Source organism: Lissotriton helveticus, chromosome 11, assembly GCF_964261635.1.
Source record: "Lissotriton helveticus chromosome 11, aLisHel1.1, whole genome shotgun sequence".
Classification (NCBI taxonomy): domain Eukaryota; kingdom Metazoa; phylum Chordata; class Amphibia; order Caudata; family Salamandridae; genus Lissotriton; species Lissotriton helveticus.
In genome coordinates, this window is record NC_136072.1 from 1,061,259,337 (window position 1) to 1,061,274,997 (window position 15,661).

A 15,661-nucleotide genomic window follows, 5' to 3' on the forward strand; every position below is an offset into this window, starting at 1 on the left:
TGTATTTGAAGAAAATTAGCAAAATAAACTATGTTAAAGAACTCAATAGTATGGTTCTCAAACATCTGACATGGCTAAGGCATGATTAATAAATACCAATAAGAATACATCTTACTATACTGAAGAAGGCGGAGGGAGCTGATAATGACTGCCATGGTGAGACAGAGATGAATTTGCATGTTATTGCATTTACCTGTTGCAAATGCAGAATTTCATTGTAATAATGGAGAATCCCATTGTGAAGAAAATAACATGAAAAAGTGAATATGAAGAAATATTAAAATACAGATTTGTTTGTTATAGAGATTAGGGAAAGTCCATTAAACATTGAAAGGAAAGTGTTACTTACCCTGTAAACATCTGTTTGCATCATGTAGTGCTTTAGATCCACATGGAGTGCATACTCCTGCCATTTAGTGTTAGTCTTGGACGTGTGCAAGTTCTTTTTCTTAGAAGTCTTTCCGCGTCAAAAGGTGTAGTGACAAGGTGTAGTGACTCCACCTGGTAATGCACAAGGGCATCGGCTCCACTGTTGGATTTTTTTCTGCATGTAGGGTGTAGATGGAACATAGAGATACAGAAAGATCATCATGCTAAGGAAAGATTAAGGATCAAAGTTGAAAGAAACAAAAAATGTCTGCAACACCTACGAACATCAGGGGAGGAGGGTGGGCACCTATGAATCTACAGCAATGCATGCCAAAAAGAGAGGATTACAAGGTAAGTAACGTTTTCCGTTCTTGGCTTGTTTACCTGTAGATATATATATGCTGTGTTTATAGATTGTAAAGCAGTCCTCCCAGAAGTGGTGGCTAGCATGAGGATGTTGCAGAAGATTTGTTAAGCGTGCCAAAGACAGTCTGACCAAAGTTAGCTTGTTGGTGATCTAAAACATCCACACAGTAATGTTTTGTAAATGTGGGAGGGTTATACCAGTAGCTGCCTTGCAGATGTCGACTATAGGAATATTGCCCAGGAAAGCCATAGAAGCTCTTTTTTTGCAGGTAGAGTGAGTTCTTCGAGGGGCAGGTATAGATCGTTTGGATTTAGCATAACTGATCTGTATACATCTGACCAGCTAGCATGCTGTAAATGCCTTAGATAGAGCATGTCCTTTGTGTGGTTTGGAGAACGAGACAAAAGTTGTTGTGTCATATGGAAGGGCTTGGTAATACATAAGCGCTCTTTTGACAACTAACATGTGAAGAGCTTATTCTGCTAGATTCTGAATGTGGAAAGAACACTGGGAGTTCTATGGTCTGATTGAGGTGGAAGCTAGAGACCTCCTTAGGTAGGAATTTGGGGGTTGTCCTGAGACCAACCCTATTGTGGTGTACTTGAAAAAAGGTTAATCAAGAGCCTGTATCACACTAACACACATGAACTAAGTGATGGCTACCAGAAAAGCCACCTTCCAGGTAGGAAACTGTAAGGGTCAAGCGTGTAGTGTGATTAGTCTAGTGAAAACAATGTTGATGTTCCACACAGAAGCAGGTGGCATCCATGGTTGAATACACTTTTGGAGCCCTTCCATGGAGGCTCTGACGAGAGGCACCCTGAAAAGCGAAGTGTGTTATCAGTTTTGGAGAAGATAAGCAGTGAAAGCAGCCAAGTGGAGTTTGATAGGAGTATAAGCCAGTCCGGGCCTCTGCAAGTGAAGCAGGTAACAAACAATGTCTTGAACTTTTTCCTTGAGAGTATCAATGTGTTTAGGGATGGAGTAATGTACAAACTGTTTCCACTTAGCTGGACAGCAGGCTCTGGTTGTGGACCTGCGTGCTTCTTTAAGAATGGTCAGATTCTAGGACTTCAGGAGCTAAATCGCAAGATTAAGCTGTTTATGGGCTGGGATGAGTGCCTTGGTTTTGGGAGAAAAGATCCGTCCGGTTGAGCATCTTCTTTTGAGGCACTAGAAAGAGGTTGAGAAGGGTGGTGAACTAAGGCTGGTTGGGGATACTAAGATGAGAGTAGGAGATGTATGCCGAAGCTTCCAATCCAGGAATGGAAGAAGTGGTAGAGGCGTCAAAGCACAGGCAAATATCCCTGACCAGTTTATTCATAGTGCATTGTGCATCAATTGTGGATGTGGAAGCCTGGAGGCCTGCATTTTTGGCAGTGGCGAACAGGTCTATGTGAACTGCCAACTGTGGAAGGAGGACTCGGAGGTGAAGTTCCCACTCATGGATTTTCAGATACATCCTGCTGATCAGATCTGCCAAGTCGTTGTCCACATCGGGTACGTATTCTATGAGGTGATGGATTTCATGATTTATAGCCCACCGCTAAATGCTCTGAGCTAGAGAAGACAACTGCAGGAATTGTGTGCCACCTTTTTTCTGTAAGTAATACATGGCAGTTGTGTTGTCCATCCTGACTAGAATTACCCTGTGCTGAATAGGAGGAAGGAACGTATCAGGACCTTTTGATCTATAAATAATAGTCATACCTCAGCTTTGCACATTACGCACCCTGACTGTTTGGCTTTGAACCACAACTTGTAGGTGACTTAACTAATGTCAAAAGTAAACATGTCAAAAACGGTTTCCTTTGACATGGCTTTGCTACTGCTTTGATCATAGTAGTTTAGGGTTGAGCTGGCAAGGCTGAAGGCTTCTTTTTAAAGTCACTCATGTAGGTGGTGTGGATGCTGTGGAAAAGTAAATTTTGCCATGTTCTGTGTCCCTACGCGTCCTCCATCATATGTTATCTGTGCATGATTAATATGCATATGTATTCCCCATGTTCGATTAATGACGCAATTACAGTTTTGTCCATCTCTAGTATGTCTATTTCCAGTTCTCGTGAATACTACGAATATCAGGCCTATGTAAAGTTACGTTGCCACGTTTCTCAGTGTGCACGTTATTTCATTGTAAAGTCCCCGTTTCTAGGCCTCAAAAGGGCCCGGACACTAGATTCAGCTTCTGTCTCCTGAGCTTCGCTGAGGAGCGATACAGCCCCCACCTGTGTTCCTGACCCTTCACTCACTTCCTGCCTCGCAGTGCCTGGCCCAGCCTGGCTCTGCCTCTGAGTCTGCCAAGAGTATGTTATGATTCTAGTTATCAGTCCAGCCCTCCTTCTCTGCATTCCTAAGCTACTGAACCGCATCAATAGTTTCCGTCATAGTCTAGCCTTTACGTCTCCATGTAAGAGAAATACTGTATTAATGGTCATTTAGTATTCTTCATCACGCACTACATGTAGAATAATGCATGCTCCAGTCTTAGAATCAAGTTAGCCTTTCCCCTCCTGACTTCTAGTTTATATCAACATGTTCTCTAAACATCAGATACTAGATACTGTTTAGGTACATGTCGCCCTGACTCTCCAGACTTCAGTCTCTGCTCCTAGCACAGAGTTCGTAGCCCCCAGCTTCTCCTAGTAATACGTCATTGCCAGTTTGCGCGCACCATCAGGTTAGAGGTCCCGGCTCCTTAGGTAGCCCCCTCCATGTTTCCGCCCCATTTATGACATATTCTGCTACGTTTGCATCACATATCTATGTATACGCCCTGTTACACCCACTTTCACCCTTATCTTTCGCGACTGCTACGCGTCACACCCTTTGCTCCACCCACCGCTCCGCCTATCATATGTACTGTAATGCAACTGTTTTACTATATATGCTTGTGTATTGTTATTAAATGCTAGCACGCTCATCCCAGATCCAGCCCCGGCAGCTGCCGGGCCCTGCCATCCTATTCCTATGCAGGTTGTCCTGTTCCTGTCCTTTATGCTGTAATAAACCTGCAAAACTCCTACTACCTCGAATCTTGACTCTTATTTATTGAGCTATCTGTTATTACTATGCCTAGTCAAACCTAGATCCGGTATTATTTATTTATATACCACAATGCACAATTCAGCCTTCATGTTACATACAATCTTTATGTCACTGGTGTACTTCCTGCATTAAATGTATGTATTTTTACTTTAATGTTAAATATACCACTTGAGATTGGCCAAACTGTCATCTTATTTAGGGATCAGAGCACTTGCATGAGGAACTTTAGCCATTTCCCTTGTGCCCCAATTAAAACAATACCAGTAACTTCAATCCTATAAAAATAAATAATTTGGGTAGACCGCACAAAAGGCAAATTTCCTACATATGTATATCATAAAATTACCCTGTCGAGTGCTTTGTAAAATTGGCTTGGTTAAGGCATACAAGCTGTGGTGCCTTCCTTCTGCACAACTCTTAATCAGTGCTATTGAACTTGCAGCGATAAGGACAGAAAGACACTCACACCTGATGAGCTTGTTATTTCCCTTGGTGTAGAAATGTGTTGCATTAAAGATTTTAAGAATGTCCGAATAAAATCTACCTATTTTTCTCTATCACACAACGTTAGAGTTGCTAGCGCCAATTACAATGGTAGGTAAAGCTCAGGGTGAGAACCAATAACCCGCACTTGGTTTCGAACACCCCAAAAAATATAAAGGATAGTTATATTACCTGACACTGATGCTGTAATTTCTTGGTTGGGCGACCAACAATATAAATTTGTGCAGGCGGCAGACCGATGGTGCTGTATACGGAAATATCCTTGGTAGAACCGTACGCTGCATGAACTTTCATGTGCAACTGTGGAAAGGTATAATTGAAAGAGTCAGGAAAAGGTCTCATGTTCACAAACTGATAGCAATGCTAGTTTTGCCATTACAGCTTTGATGAACCTGTAAGGCCACGGTGTCCTTCAATAAAATACAAGGGTAGACCCATACCAGAATTTCAGATTATCCACATGGGATATGTAATATGTTATATCTACATGGGATAATTTTCTTAAAAAACAAACCGGAATTATTTATGAAGTCTGTGATTATTCTATCAGTCGGGCATGGAACGCCCATGGTGTCCAAGCCGTGGTGTCCAACATTGAACCCCCTCCCATACAGTAACATCCTTGATTCGGACCAGAAATAGCATTGCAAGAGGAAAATGCTGATCAGGATTGTTTTTGTGCAGGAAGGTTCTCCTTCCTGCACAAAAACAATCCTTCCCACAATGCAGGCACCCTTGCACCATGATGCAAGGGTGACTACGTTGGCACTAAGGCAGCCAAAATTGTGCCAGCGCTAGGAAAGGATAGGAATGTAAATACAGCATATTCCTACCCTTTCCCTTAGCGCAGCAAGCTGGCTTTATGCGTGAATGAATGATAAATGTGCCCCCTGGTGTCTATAGAAGGATATGTTTGTCAATTTGCTGTACTACGAAGGCTATAAAAAGCAGATTTTGAACATCATACTAAAATGTAGATTCATACAAGCTCATATATAATTGGTATTAAAAGCAAAATAGGCGCACAAACATGTCTACATGTGTACACTACAGAAGAAGGGTTTTCAGTGTACATCCAAATAGGCCAGATGTATACACAGGTATCTAAATAGACCTCTGTTTTATAGTCAGTGGTTAAAATGACAAAATACAATGAATATTGTCTACATGGCCCTTCATGGGTTACCCAAGATTTGGTACCGCATAAAAAGCAAATTAATGCAGTCAAATTTCTATCATGAAAACCATCTACCGAAAATGTAAGATTTTTGGAGCAATTAAATATATTTGAGAAAAACCCACAATATTTGTAATCTATAAATGTCTAAATATTTGAAAAAATATTTTTCATTTTAGCAATTGTGCTTTCATTTTAATTTGAATGAAGCAACAGGTGGAATCTTTTGAAAGCCTTCAAATATATAAGTGGTGGAATGTCTTACAGAAACCTGCAGTGATGAGGAGTGAGGAGCTGTGGGTTGGGACATGGATTGAGGCGTTAAGAAACAGACAGCTCATACTTGCGCAACACATATTTGCAGTTTGAGGGATAGAAAATAAAGAGGTTTTTCATGAATCAAACATTTTGGGCCACTTGCCGCAGCCAGGATTAGGACCCAGGTCTTCAGCTACCAAATGTACATTTAGCCACTAGTACACAGGGCTTGTTTTTAAAAATTGTCATATGACTCTTCTAAGCAGGGGCTGGTGGCTATTGGACAAATGCATCCACTGCAGAGATCTGTATTGGACCACACCGTCACCAGTTGATACCCCAGCAGGTCCACTCAGTCTTTTATCCTTCTGAGGTTGATAAAATAAGTATGATCACGTTTTCCACCTATGCACATCTACTTTCAATCAGTAGTACCAAGAGACCTGTTGGGGTACAACAGATACCCAGGATCTGTTGAGTTCAGTTAATTTTCATCATACCCCACAGGAGTGCTCGGTGTGGGGCATCGGATAAAAGAGGGTGCTTAGGACAGGACTCTCTCTTCCAAATCTCTATCACCATTTCGGATGCAAGACTACCACATGACTGATTCTGCCCTGCTAGCCCTTCAGATGTGATCCTGTCCTGTGTCCCGTCACTGGTCTGACGAAACCTGAAATAAGCCCGTACATCTGTGAGGTGTTTCACCTTTACCCGGATCTTTCAGAGGCGATCCCTGCTGCCAGCCTGCCAGTGCTAACGCTGACATGTGATAGACCATGCTCCAGGTCTGCCCTCTTTCGAGATGATGCTGACCAGTGACTGCCTCCTGTGTCATGTGACACCTTCAACAAGCAGCACGTCTGGACTTACAATTTTGCTTTTTTCTATTATCCAGAACTTGCTAGGGGCATTGCCCTTTTCAGAGGGCCCGTGCACAGGTACGATCAGGGTGCATGCTGGAAGGTGAAGGAGACCTCAGGAGCATCAATTCTCCCGGACATGGTGTGTTTCTGTGGGGGTGCTCTTCAGGTGGATGCAGAAGGCAATAACTGCTGAACCAGGTATTGAATGAGTCACAAATATGGACTGAATATACTAATGACTGCTGTAATGTGTTCATCTATTGGCTTGTTATATTTGTAAGTTGCTGTGTGTTTACATGCTTCATATTGTAGGCATAGTTTATGTGTGGGGCATATGATTTGCATAAACCATAGCGATTCTTTACAGTATTAAATATACTACTGTAGTAGGTATATAAAAAGGGCCTCTGGGGCTTTATAATAAAAAATTAATAAAAATTATAGGTAACGGAATGTCCTGATTTGTCGCACTGCTTGACAGTAAAGGGGTCTCAACAAGCACTGGGCTTCCTTTTCACTGTTGGAAGTATCTGTGTCACCTCTTAAATGCCTCTACAAAGGTTGTGTAAGCAATATTTCATAGGAGCAGAATTTTAAGGGGTTTCTTTCAACAGGTTTACATCTACATTTTGCATGCAAAAATTCTCCACATCTACATTCCTTAAAATCCTGCATGACAACTTTTTTTTTGTAAATATATTTTTATTGCAGAATCAGGAATAACCAAGAGCAACAGGCCAACCTATACACTGAGGGCCCTCAACATTCAGACTGATAGTAGCACAATACACAGCCGATTAGCCCACATCCCGGAGGCAGGGCGGCGTATCAATGAATCAGTTCACTGGAGGCACCTCAGCGTGCGCCCTGGTCGGGCCATAGGTCGAACGCAACATATCGTGACTGCTTTTACCCCATAACAACCTATTCACCCCACTCCAGCCCGCGCTAGGACATTTCACCAGTATTTCTCCTAATCTTCATGATGACTTCCCAGGGCCCCCCGATTCCGGGAGGCTGCTGCGGAGCCGGCTAACCTCCCCTCCCATGATCCTTTCCCAATGTCCCCCACTCCCCACCAACTGCTGCTAATGCGGGCTCCAACATTCCTCTCCTACTCCAGGGTGCCAACTACCAGGAAGTTCTGACATTCAAACAGTTCCATGGAATCCCGGCCAATATCTAATCAGATTCCTCGCCTTCCGTTAAGTAGTCCCGTAAAGCTTGCACCACCAACTCCCAGGACCGTGCCAGTTCTAAACATTTCTCGTTACCAGTTCTAGTGGCCTGACGCATCCTTAGCACACTCTCACAGCCCGACCATTTCAGCAACTCATTCCTCCATCGCCGCACAGACGGCCCCTCTTTAGACTTCCAGTGCCAAGTGATTTCCCGCTGTGCCAGTATTAAACCCAACCCAATGAATTTGCTCGTCACCTTGGTCTTTTTGGTGTGCGGGAACCAAAGAAGCAAGCACGCAGCCATGTCAAAGTCCACCTCTCGATCCGTAACCGCTTGCAGGAGGTCCCCTATCTCAGACCAGTAATTCCCTAATCTCGGGCACCCCCACAGCATGTGGTCCAGATCTACCGCAGGCACTAGACATCTGGGGCATACGGCGTCAAGCACCTGAAAGTGTCGACGCAACCTCTCCGGAGTCAAATACGCTCGATGAATAACAAAAAAATGCACCTGTTGAAACCTCGCGTTCCTCGTTCCTTTCCAGGTCCTGTGCAGCACCTGGGCCCATAATGCGTCTGGGATTTGTTTACCTATGCTGGCCTCCCACCGTGACTTCAACTCAACCAAAGGCACCAGTCCCTCATTCAACATTCTGTTGTGGAGGCAGGTCACCGCCTTGACGGTGCCCGCGGCCATCACCACGTATTGGCACGCCATCGTCACCTCCGGTTCTACCAGTCCAGTTCCCCAATGCCGCTGCAGCGCAGCGGTTACCGCCGCATGCAACAGGAAGGTACCATTCGGCAGGCCAAATTGCTCTTGTAAAGTCTGGAATGGGGCCAGCGTCCCGTCCACATAGAGGTCTCCCACCATCTGCAAACCCAGGTCTTCCCACGTTAACAGTTGGGACCAATCACCGCCATGCGGCAAGGCAGTCAGCATTCCCAGCGGAATCTCCGGAGCATACGGCCGGCGCTTCCCAGCCCTCTTCAGGTGCCTATTCCAACACAATCTAAGCGTCCTCTCCTCCATCGTAAGATCCCTATCAACCAGTCTCTGTTGCATCACGATAGCCGACAAGACATGCCTCTGAACGCCGATCCCCCGGCCGCTATCAGGCCCCCTAAATTCCCTAGCCACATTTTGAGTCAGGATCTGGAGCTGCGCCGCCAAATAGTATAACTCAAAGTCGGGGACTGCCATCCCTCCTTCACATTTGGGTCTCATCAAGGTGGTCAGCGCCACTCTCCGGCGACCCTGGCCCCACAGAAAGCCAGTCACCAACGTCCTCAGTTCCCTAAAGATCCTCTGCGGGATCCATATCGGCAATGTTCTAAAGTAATAGAGCAACCGCGGGAGAGCCACCATTTTCAGCAGCGCAACACGACCCAGCACTGACAGCGGAAGGGACGCCCAGAAATCCATACTACCCCTCAACGCTCGGATGCAGCGCCCCACATTCCCCTCAAGGAGGTCCACTATGTCATGGTAGATGCGCACTCCTAGATAAACAAAGCAAGAAGGTTCCCACACTACAGGCCTCGAGAGCGGTGGGCAGAGCGTGGTCTTCCGCAATGGAAACACGCAGGTCTTGGTCCAGTTCACCCTGAGGCCTGAGAGCCTCCCGAACCTGCCCAACATGTCCACCGCGCCTTCCAACGCCCTCCCGGAGTCCGCTAAGTACAATAACAGGTCGTCGGCATATAACGAGATATAGTGCGAGTCAGGACCCTGTGCTATTCCCTCGTAAAGAACGCCTGATCTCGCCTGCGCCGCTAGCGGTTCCATAGCCAGGGCAAAGAGCAGCGGGGAAAGCGAGCAACCCTGCCTCGTGCCCCTGCCAACAGGATAAACCTGAGAGACCAAGGTCCCCAGCCGTACCCGCGCCTTAGCCGAGGAGTAAAGTACTCTCGTCCAACGCCGGAACCCCTCCCCGACTCCGAACTTCAACAGCACGCCATCCAGAAAGTCCCACTCCAAGCTGTCAAACGCCTTCTCTATATCAACCGTCAACACCACTGGGCCCTGTTCCGCCTCAGCCGCACTATCTATAACCCCGATCAGCCGACGAACATTCATCGAAGTGCTCCTAGACGGGATAAAGCCCGCCTGGTCCCCATGCACCAGGGAGGTCATCAGCGGTAGGAGCCTGGTAGCTAGAATACGACTCAAGATCTTGTAATCTACGGTTAGCATAGACAATGGACGATAAGAAGAGACATCCAATGCATCCCTGCCCGGCTTCAGCAGCGGCACCACCAGCGCCTCCCTCATCGAGTCGGGCAACCGCCCCAATTGTCTCGCTTCCTCAAATACAATCTGCAGCCTGGGCGCTAATACCTCCATAAATTTAGCGTAGAACTCGACCGGCAGTCCATCTACCCCAGGGGTTTTGTTCCGTGCCATATGAGCAATTGCCCCTTTGATTTCCGCCAGGGTGATGGGCCTCCCTAGATCCCGGGCTTCCTCCCCATCCAGTAACGGTAAAGGAATCCGTTCCAGGTAATCCTCTATTTCCGTGGCCGTCGCCTCGAGGTGGCTGGCATACAGTCCTGTATAGTAAGATTGGAAGCGCCCCAGGACCGCTGACTGCGAGTAGACCACCTCCCCGTCCTCCTGTCGCACACTCATGACCGGGCACCCCCTAGGGTTCGGATCAGCCAGCTTCGCCAAGAGCGTGCCCACCTTATCCCGCTCCTCATGTACCTTCACAGCATACAATTTGTAATCATAGCACCGCAATCTCTCTGTCTCAGTCGCCACAGTCTCCTTGGCTTGCAACAGTCGGTCCTGAATCTCCGGCCTCTCGGGCCTCTGCTGTTCCACCCCTCTCAACACTTCTTCCGCTTTCGCAAGGTCATTCAGCACCGCCCCTCTCACGGTCAGAAACCGCCCCATACACACCCCTCTCACCACCACTTTCATTGCGTCCCATTCAATCGCCCTAGCTGCTGTCGATCCAGCATTTTCCTCAAAATAACCGTCTATGCCCTGGCGGACCGTGTCGCAAAACACCGGGTCCTCCAGCGTTTCCGGACGCAGTCGCCACGTAGGGACTGCCGATCTCGCCAGCTGCCATTGCATAGAGAGCAACAGGGGATTATGGTCCGAGATGGTCCTGGACAAATACTCAGAGCCAGTCACCACCCTCGCCAATGAATCGCTACACAGCACTGAATCCAGTCTAACATGTAGGTCATGCAGCGTAGAGAAGTAGGAGTAATCTCGAGTTTCGGGGTGTTGCGCCCTCCACACATCTACCAGACCCCACTTATCCTGCCAATCCCGCCTATGGGTCGCCAGACGGCGCACTGGGGAGTCAACCAAGGGCGGGTGCGATCTGTCCATCAGCACATCAGTAATGGAGTTAAAATCCCCTGCCAACAGTACGGGGCCTGCTAAATAATATGCCAGTGATCGCGATAAACCCTCGAAGAAACGAGCCTGATCAGCGTTGGGGGCATAGATATTACACAGCACCACCTCCCTCCCATGTAGCCGCCCCTCCACCACCACATAGCGACCCTCTGGATCTATCTTCTGACTCGTGACTTGGAAAGGCGTGCCCGCCCTAATCCAGATCAATACCCCTCTGGCGAATGCCGAATAAGTCGTGCCAAACACCTGACCCCTCCATCTCTTCTGCAACGCTCCACATTCCTGCTGCGTCAAATGTGTCTCTTGAAGCATCGCTATTTGAACACCCCGCCTCACCAGGTAGGCGTGTACCTTGTGGCGCTTCACCATAGTACGAATACCCCGGACATTCCATGTGATACATTTCAGGTTAGGTAACGTCCCCATAGAGCATCAATCCCAACAGTGGCGCATGCCAATATGTGTGACCCGCATCGCAGCAATGGTGCATCCCCTTCAAAACATGTACCCCAACTCCCCCCAACCCCCTCCCCAGGACAGGGCCTAGTAACCCAGCTTCAGCCCCGTTCCAAACCGTAAACACCCAACACATCACACTAACCTGTGGTCGGCACCACAGAAGACCTTAAGGGTCTATTGAGGGCTATGGAGCCCCTAACCAGGACGACAGAGCAACCACCCCGCGCCCAAAGCCCCACACTGCTAGTGCAGCCCCGTACCTGGTAGGCAAGTAAAGGTCAGGATCAATCGCCCCTTCAGGCCACCCAGAAATGCTCAGCAGCCATTAGCATCATCCATTAAAGATACCATCCGATGTCTGTGGGGTGACCTCCGGTCCCAGCCCTCCACCCACTTCTGAGTCCTCGTCACCGGATTTCTCTCCTTCCCCTCCCGATGCCGAGCCTCTGGAAGCGTCCTCTTGCTGTGACCCCGTAATGCTAGCCGTGGCCTCCAACGCACTCTGTCTATCGGCCAGCATTTGTGCCTCCCGTTCAGCTCGCTGGCGCCTATTCCTGGAGCAGATACGTTGGGACTTCCTGACCCTGACCGGCTGCTGTCGATCCCTGGTAGGCCTGTGCGCACGATCAGTCCCCGCACGATACAGTTCCAGCCAGGACCATGCTTCATCGGGCGTTTGGAAAAAATGAGTCCTGTCATCCACTATGACCCGTAGCTTGGCCGGAAAAAGCAAGGAGTATTGGATTCCTTCTTCTCTTAGCTCCTTCTTCACCGACAGGAAGGAAGCTCTGCCCCTCTGCACTTCCTGCGTGTAATCCGGAAAAATCGTCACCTTACTGTTATCCACCTGGAAGGGCCCCAGGGATCTCGCCCGCTGGATCAGCAGATCCCGATCTTTGAAGTGCAGCAGTTTGACCACCATCGGTCGGGGCGGTCTGCCCTCCAGGGGCGGCTTGGCAGGCACCCGGTGCGCCCTTTCCAGCGAGAAGAAGGGGGACAGGCCTTCCGGTGCCACCACTGTTCGAAACCAGTCCTCCATGTAGGACACTGCGTCACCTTTCTCAATCTTCTCTGGAAGCCCCACCACCCGCACGTTGTTCCGTCGATTACGTCCTTCCGCGTCCTCAGCTCGCCGCTCCAGGATCGCCAATCTATGAAGAACGTCCTCAAGTTTATGTTCCGCGGTAACCACTGCCGGTTTCAGCTCCTGGAGCAGTTGTTCGCTGTTTTTCACTCTGTCCGAGAGCTTGGCGTGGTCCGCTCTCAGTAGGCCAAGCCCCGTCGCCACCTGTGCTATGTCCTGGTGTAGTTCTTCCTTTGTGGCAGTAATCGCGGCCAAGATAGCATCAAGGCGGAGATTTAGCCGTTGTTCCTGTGGCGACGGCCCTACCGTGATATCGCCCTCCACGTCCTCAGATCCCTTGCTTCCACGCTCAGGCGGCGCCACGACGCCATTTCCCTGCGCGGCCATCTTGAGCAAGCAGTTCCCTCTGAAGACAGCCTATGGTGGCGGTCCCTCCGGACAGTTCGGTCCTAGGCTCGCCCTGTGACGTCTAATGGTATATCCGAAGGAGCGTAACTCTCCAATGTCCAGGCCAAACCTGACCGCGCGGGGCCAGCTTCCCTGCCACCACTCCCAGCCGGTAGCTTCCAGTCCAGAGGTGCAGGCCCCTCAACAATCACAGGGCGCCCCAGGTCCAGGGAGCACTCGCCCTCCCGTGATGGCGGGCAGCCGGAAGTCCACGTCCCCGGGCAGGTCCAGCCAGCCGCACCAGAATGGGCTCCGTCCCAACCCGCCGCCCCCGCCAAGCCTGCGATCTTCAGCCCACTCCCCGCGCCAGGAGAGGGCCGGCCGCGATCGGTGGGCAGCGTCACCCAGACTCTTCAAGTAGGGACAGGCAGCCACTGGCGCAAGAGAGCACTCCCCTGGCAAACACTGGACTGATAGCGGGAGCTCGCCCCAGGCCCCACTGCAGATCCTGCTATTCCCCGCCGGGTAGCGTTCTCATCCCCTGGCGCCCAGCGTAGGCTCACTCGGAGCAATGCACAATGTCCCGAACTGGGCCGCAGAATTCAGGCCACCGCTGCTCCAGCACTCGTTGGGGCCGAAATATCAGTGCGCAGGCCCAGCGCACCCCCGCCGGCCACCGGGCGGGCCCCGCACCGGCGATCAGTCCGCCAGCCGCCACTCGGTCAATCCGCCCCGCGGGACGCCCTGGTGCTACGGGCAGCTCCCACTGCAGCACTCCGGTACTCCTTGCCTCTCGCTGTGTCTCTGCTGCCTCTGCTGCGGCCGTCTCAACGGCCCGGCGGCCCTCCGCTCCAGCCGCGCCTCTGCCCGCCCAGCGCAAGCCGGGGCCCAGCTCTCCAGCCGGCCGGCCGGGAAATCAGGTGGGGGAGGGGCGCCACCCACCTCCGCTCGCCGCTCCGGTCTCCGCTGCTGCTCCGGCCCGCACCTGCAGTCCGCCTCCCGGCTCACCGCCTCGGAGCGGCCCTCTAGGCACCTTCCTCCAGTCTCGCGCCTCCTCACAGCGCAGCCCTCGGCGCTTTCATTTATTCGGCGCCGCCATCTTGCCGTCTTGGTCCGGCCAGACCGGGCCAGTCTCCAGGTCAGCCCACACTTGGCGACCAGGGGCCAGTCAGTGACCCTCCAGGACCTCAATGTCCGCCGTCAGGTGACCCGGGGCTCCGGTTTGCAGGAGAAAGTACGGGACCTGGCGCGGAGCAACTCGCTCACGCAGCCATCCCGGTCGGCGCTTAAGCCACGCCCCCCATCCTGCATGACACATTGACATTCTATCGAACATTTACCTACTTCATCCCAATTTTTGTTTAAGTGTGCCGCTGTTTCCCTTCTTCCTGCCTCTTATGAATACAAGTTACTCTAAATCTCATGCCTGTCTGTCTTAAGCTCTTTGGAAACCATAACTATCCTATTAATTCCAGCAAGCAATTGCTTCTCACATGCCCCCCTCTAATGATCACATCGGTGTCAATATTGTGCCACAAAGAAACTGGTGTGAATGCATGGAATGAACATGCAAAACTAACCCCAATAACTAATCGACGGACCACTAACTTTGGGGTCCTGGGTAGCATGCTACCCGCCGTAAAGAGCTTTGACACCTTGTCAAGGGTAGTAAGCATGCTATAAATTCAATTTAAACAGATATGTGATGCCCAGCCCTACCAACCCTTCAGAAGTGGGTTAGCAAATGCTACATGATAGTAACACAGGTGAGACGAGCATTACCTAAGTAAATGCACTGATTACTAACATTATACATAGATCACTACAATGCATTTTATGCTATTTCATCCATGGGGGAGGGGGGGGGGGTTTATTCCTTCTCCTCAAATGAATCAATGTCCTTGAGACTTGAGCTGAGTAAAGAATTCAAACAAAGTCAATACTTAATAATTCTCCTCGACATTATGAGTGGCTGGGAGATACTTTCTACCTCATTGAGCCATTATTGATACTATATCATAGTGACACTACATAAAACGCATATTTTACTATAGTGTTGTGTATGAACTGAAATATTTTAGAAATTACAATCCTTGTACCATGCCGGCATAAGATAAGTGGGTACATTTCAATGATCTTGGGTAGTTTGTGGAACGCTACGGTTCTTTTTAGGCGTTTCTTCAGCGGGTGACAGTGGGCCAGTGTTAAAGGACATAGAAAGAACAATGCTTGGTTATCTTGAACATCTATTTGCAGATCTTCGTCAATACGCTGCAGCAGCAGAGAGGAATCGAACGCAGGCTCCACTGTTGCAGAGCCATGACTGCTGCTGAGACCCAAGTGAAGGGCTGAAGGTGGGCATCAACTTACATCACTAACATGTGTTTGCAAGTGCAGCTGTCTCCAATCACTGGTTCCAGAGGGATAGTCTGGTGGAATACAGCCTTGAGTTGAATGAATATGAGTGCAATGTAAAATGTTCACACTACACTCACAGCTTGCCTTCCGCTAACCGATCAAACTGAATGAGTCACTCACTTTTGCCTTTTACCAGCTATATACCCCTGACAACAGAGGACATT

General features: G+C 49.4%; 1 protein-coding gene across 8 annotated transcripts in view; it reads right to left on the bottom strand.

Moving 5' to 3' along the window:
- The window catches only part of PITPNM2 (phosphatidylinositol transfer protein membrane associated 2), a 1,093,290-nt gene that overhangs the window by 19,685 nt on the left and 1,057,944 nt on the right, over positions 1 to 15,661 (bottom strand). For all 8 annotated transcript variants that reach the window (XM_078667590.1, XM_078667587.1, XM_078667588.1 and 5 more), the window contains one exon: positions 4,460 to 4,588. In XM_078667590.1, coding sequence (XP_078523716.1) covers positions 4,460 to 4,588 — 129 coding nt within the window. The remainder of the gene's footprint in view (positions 1 to 4,459; positions 4,589 to 15,661) is intronic.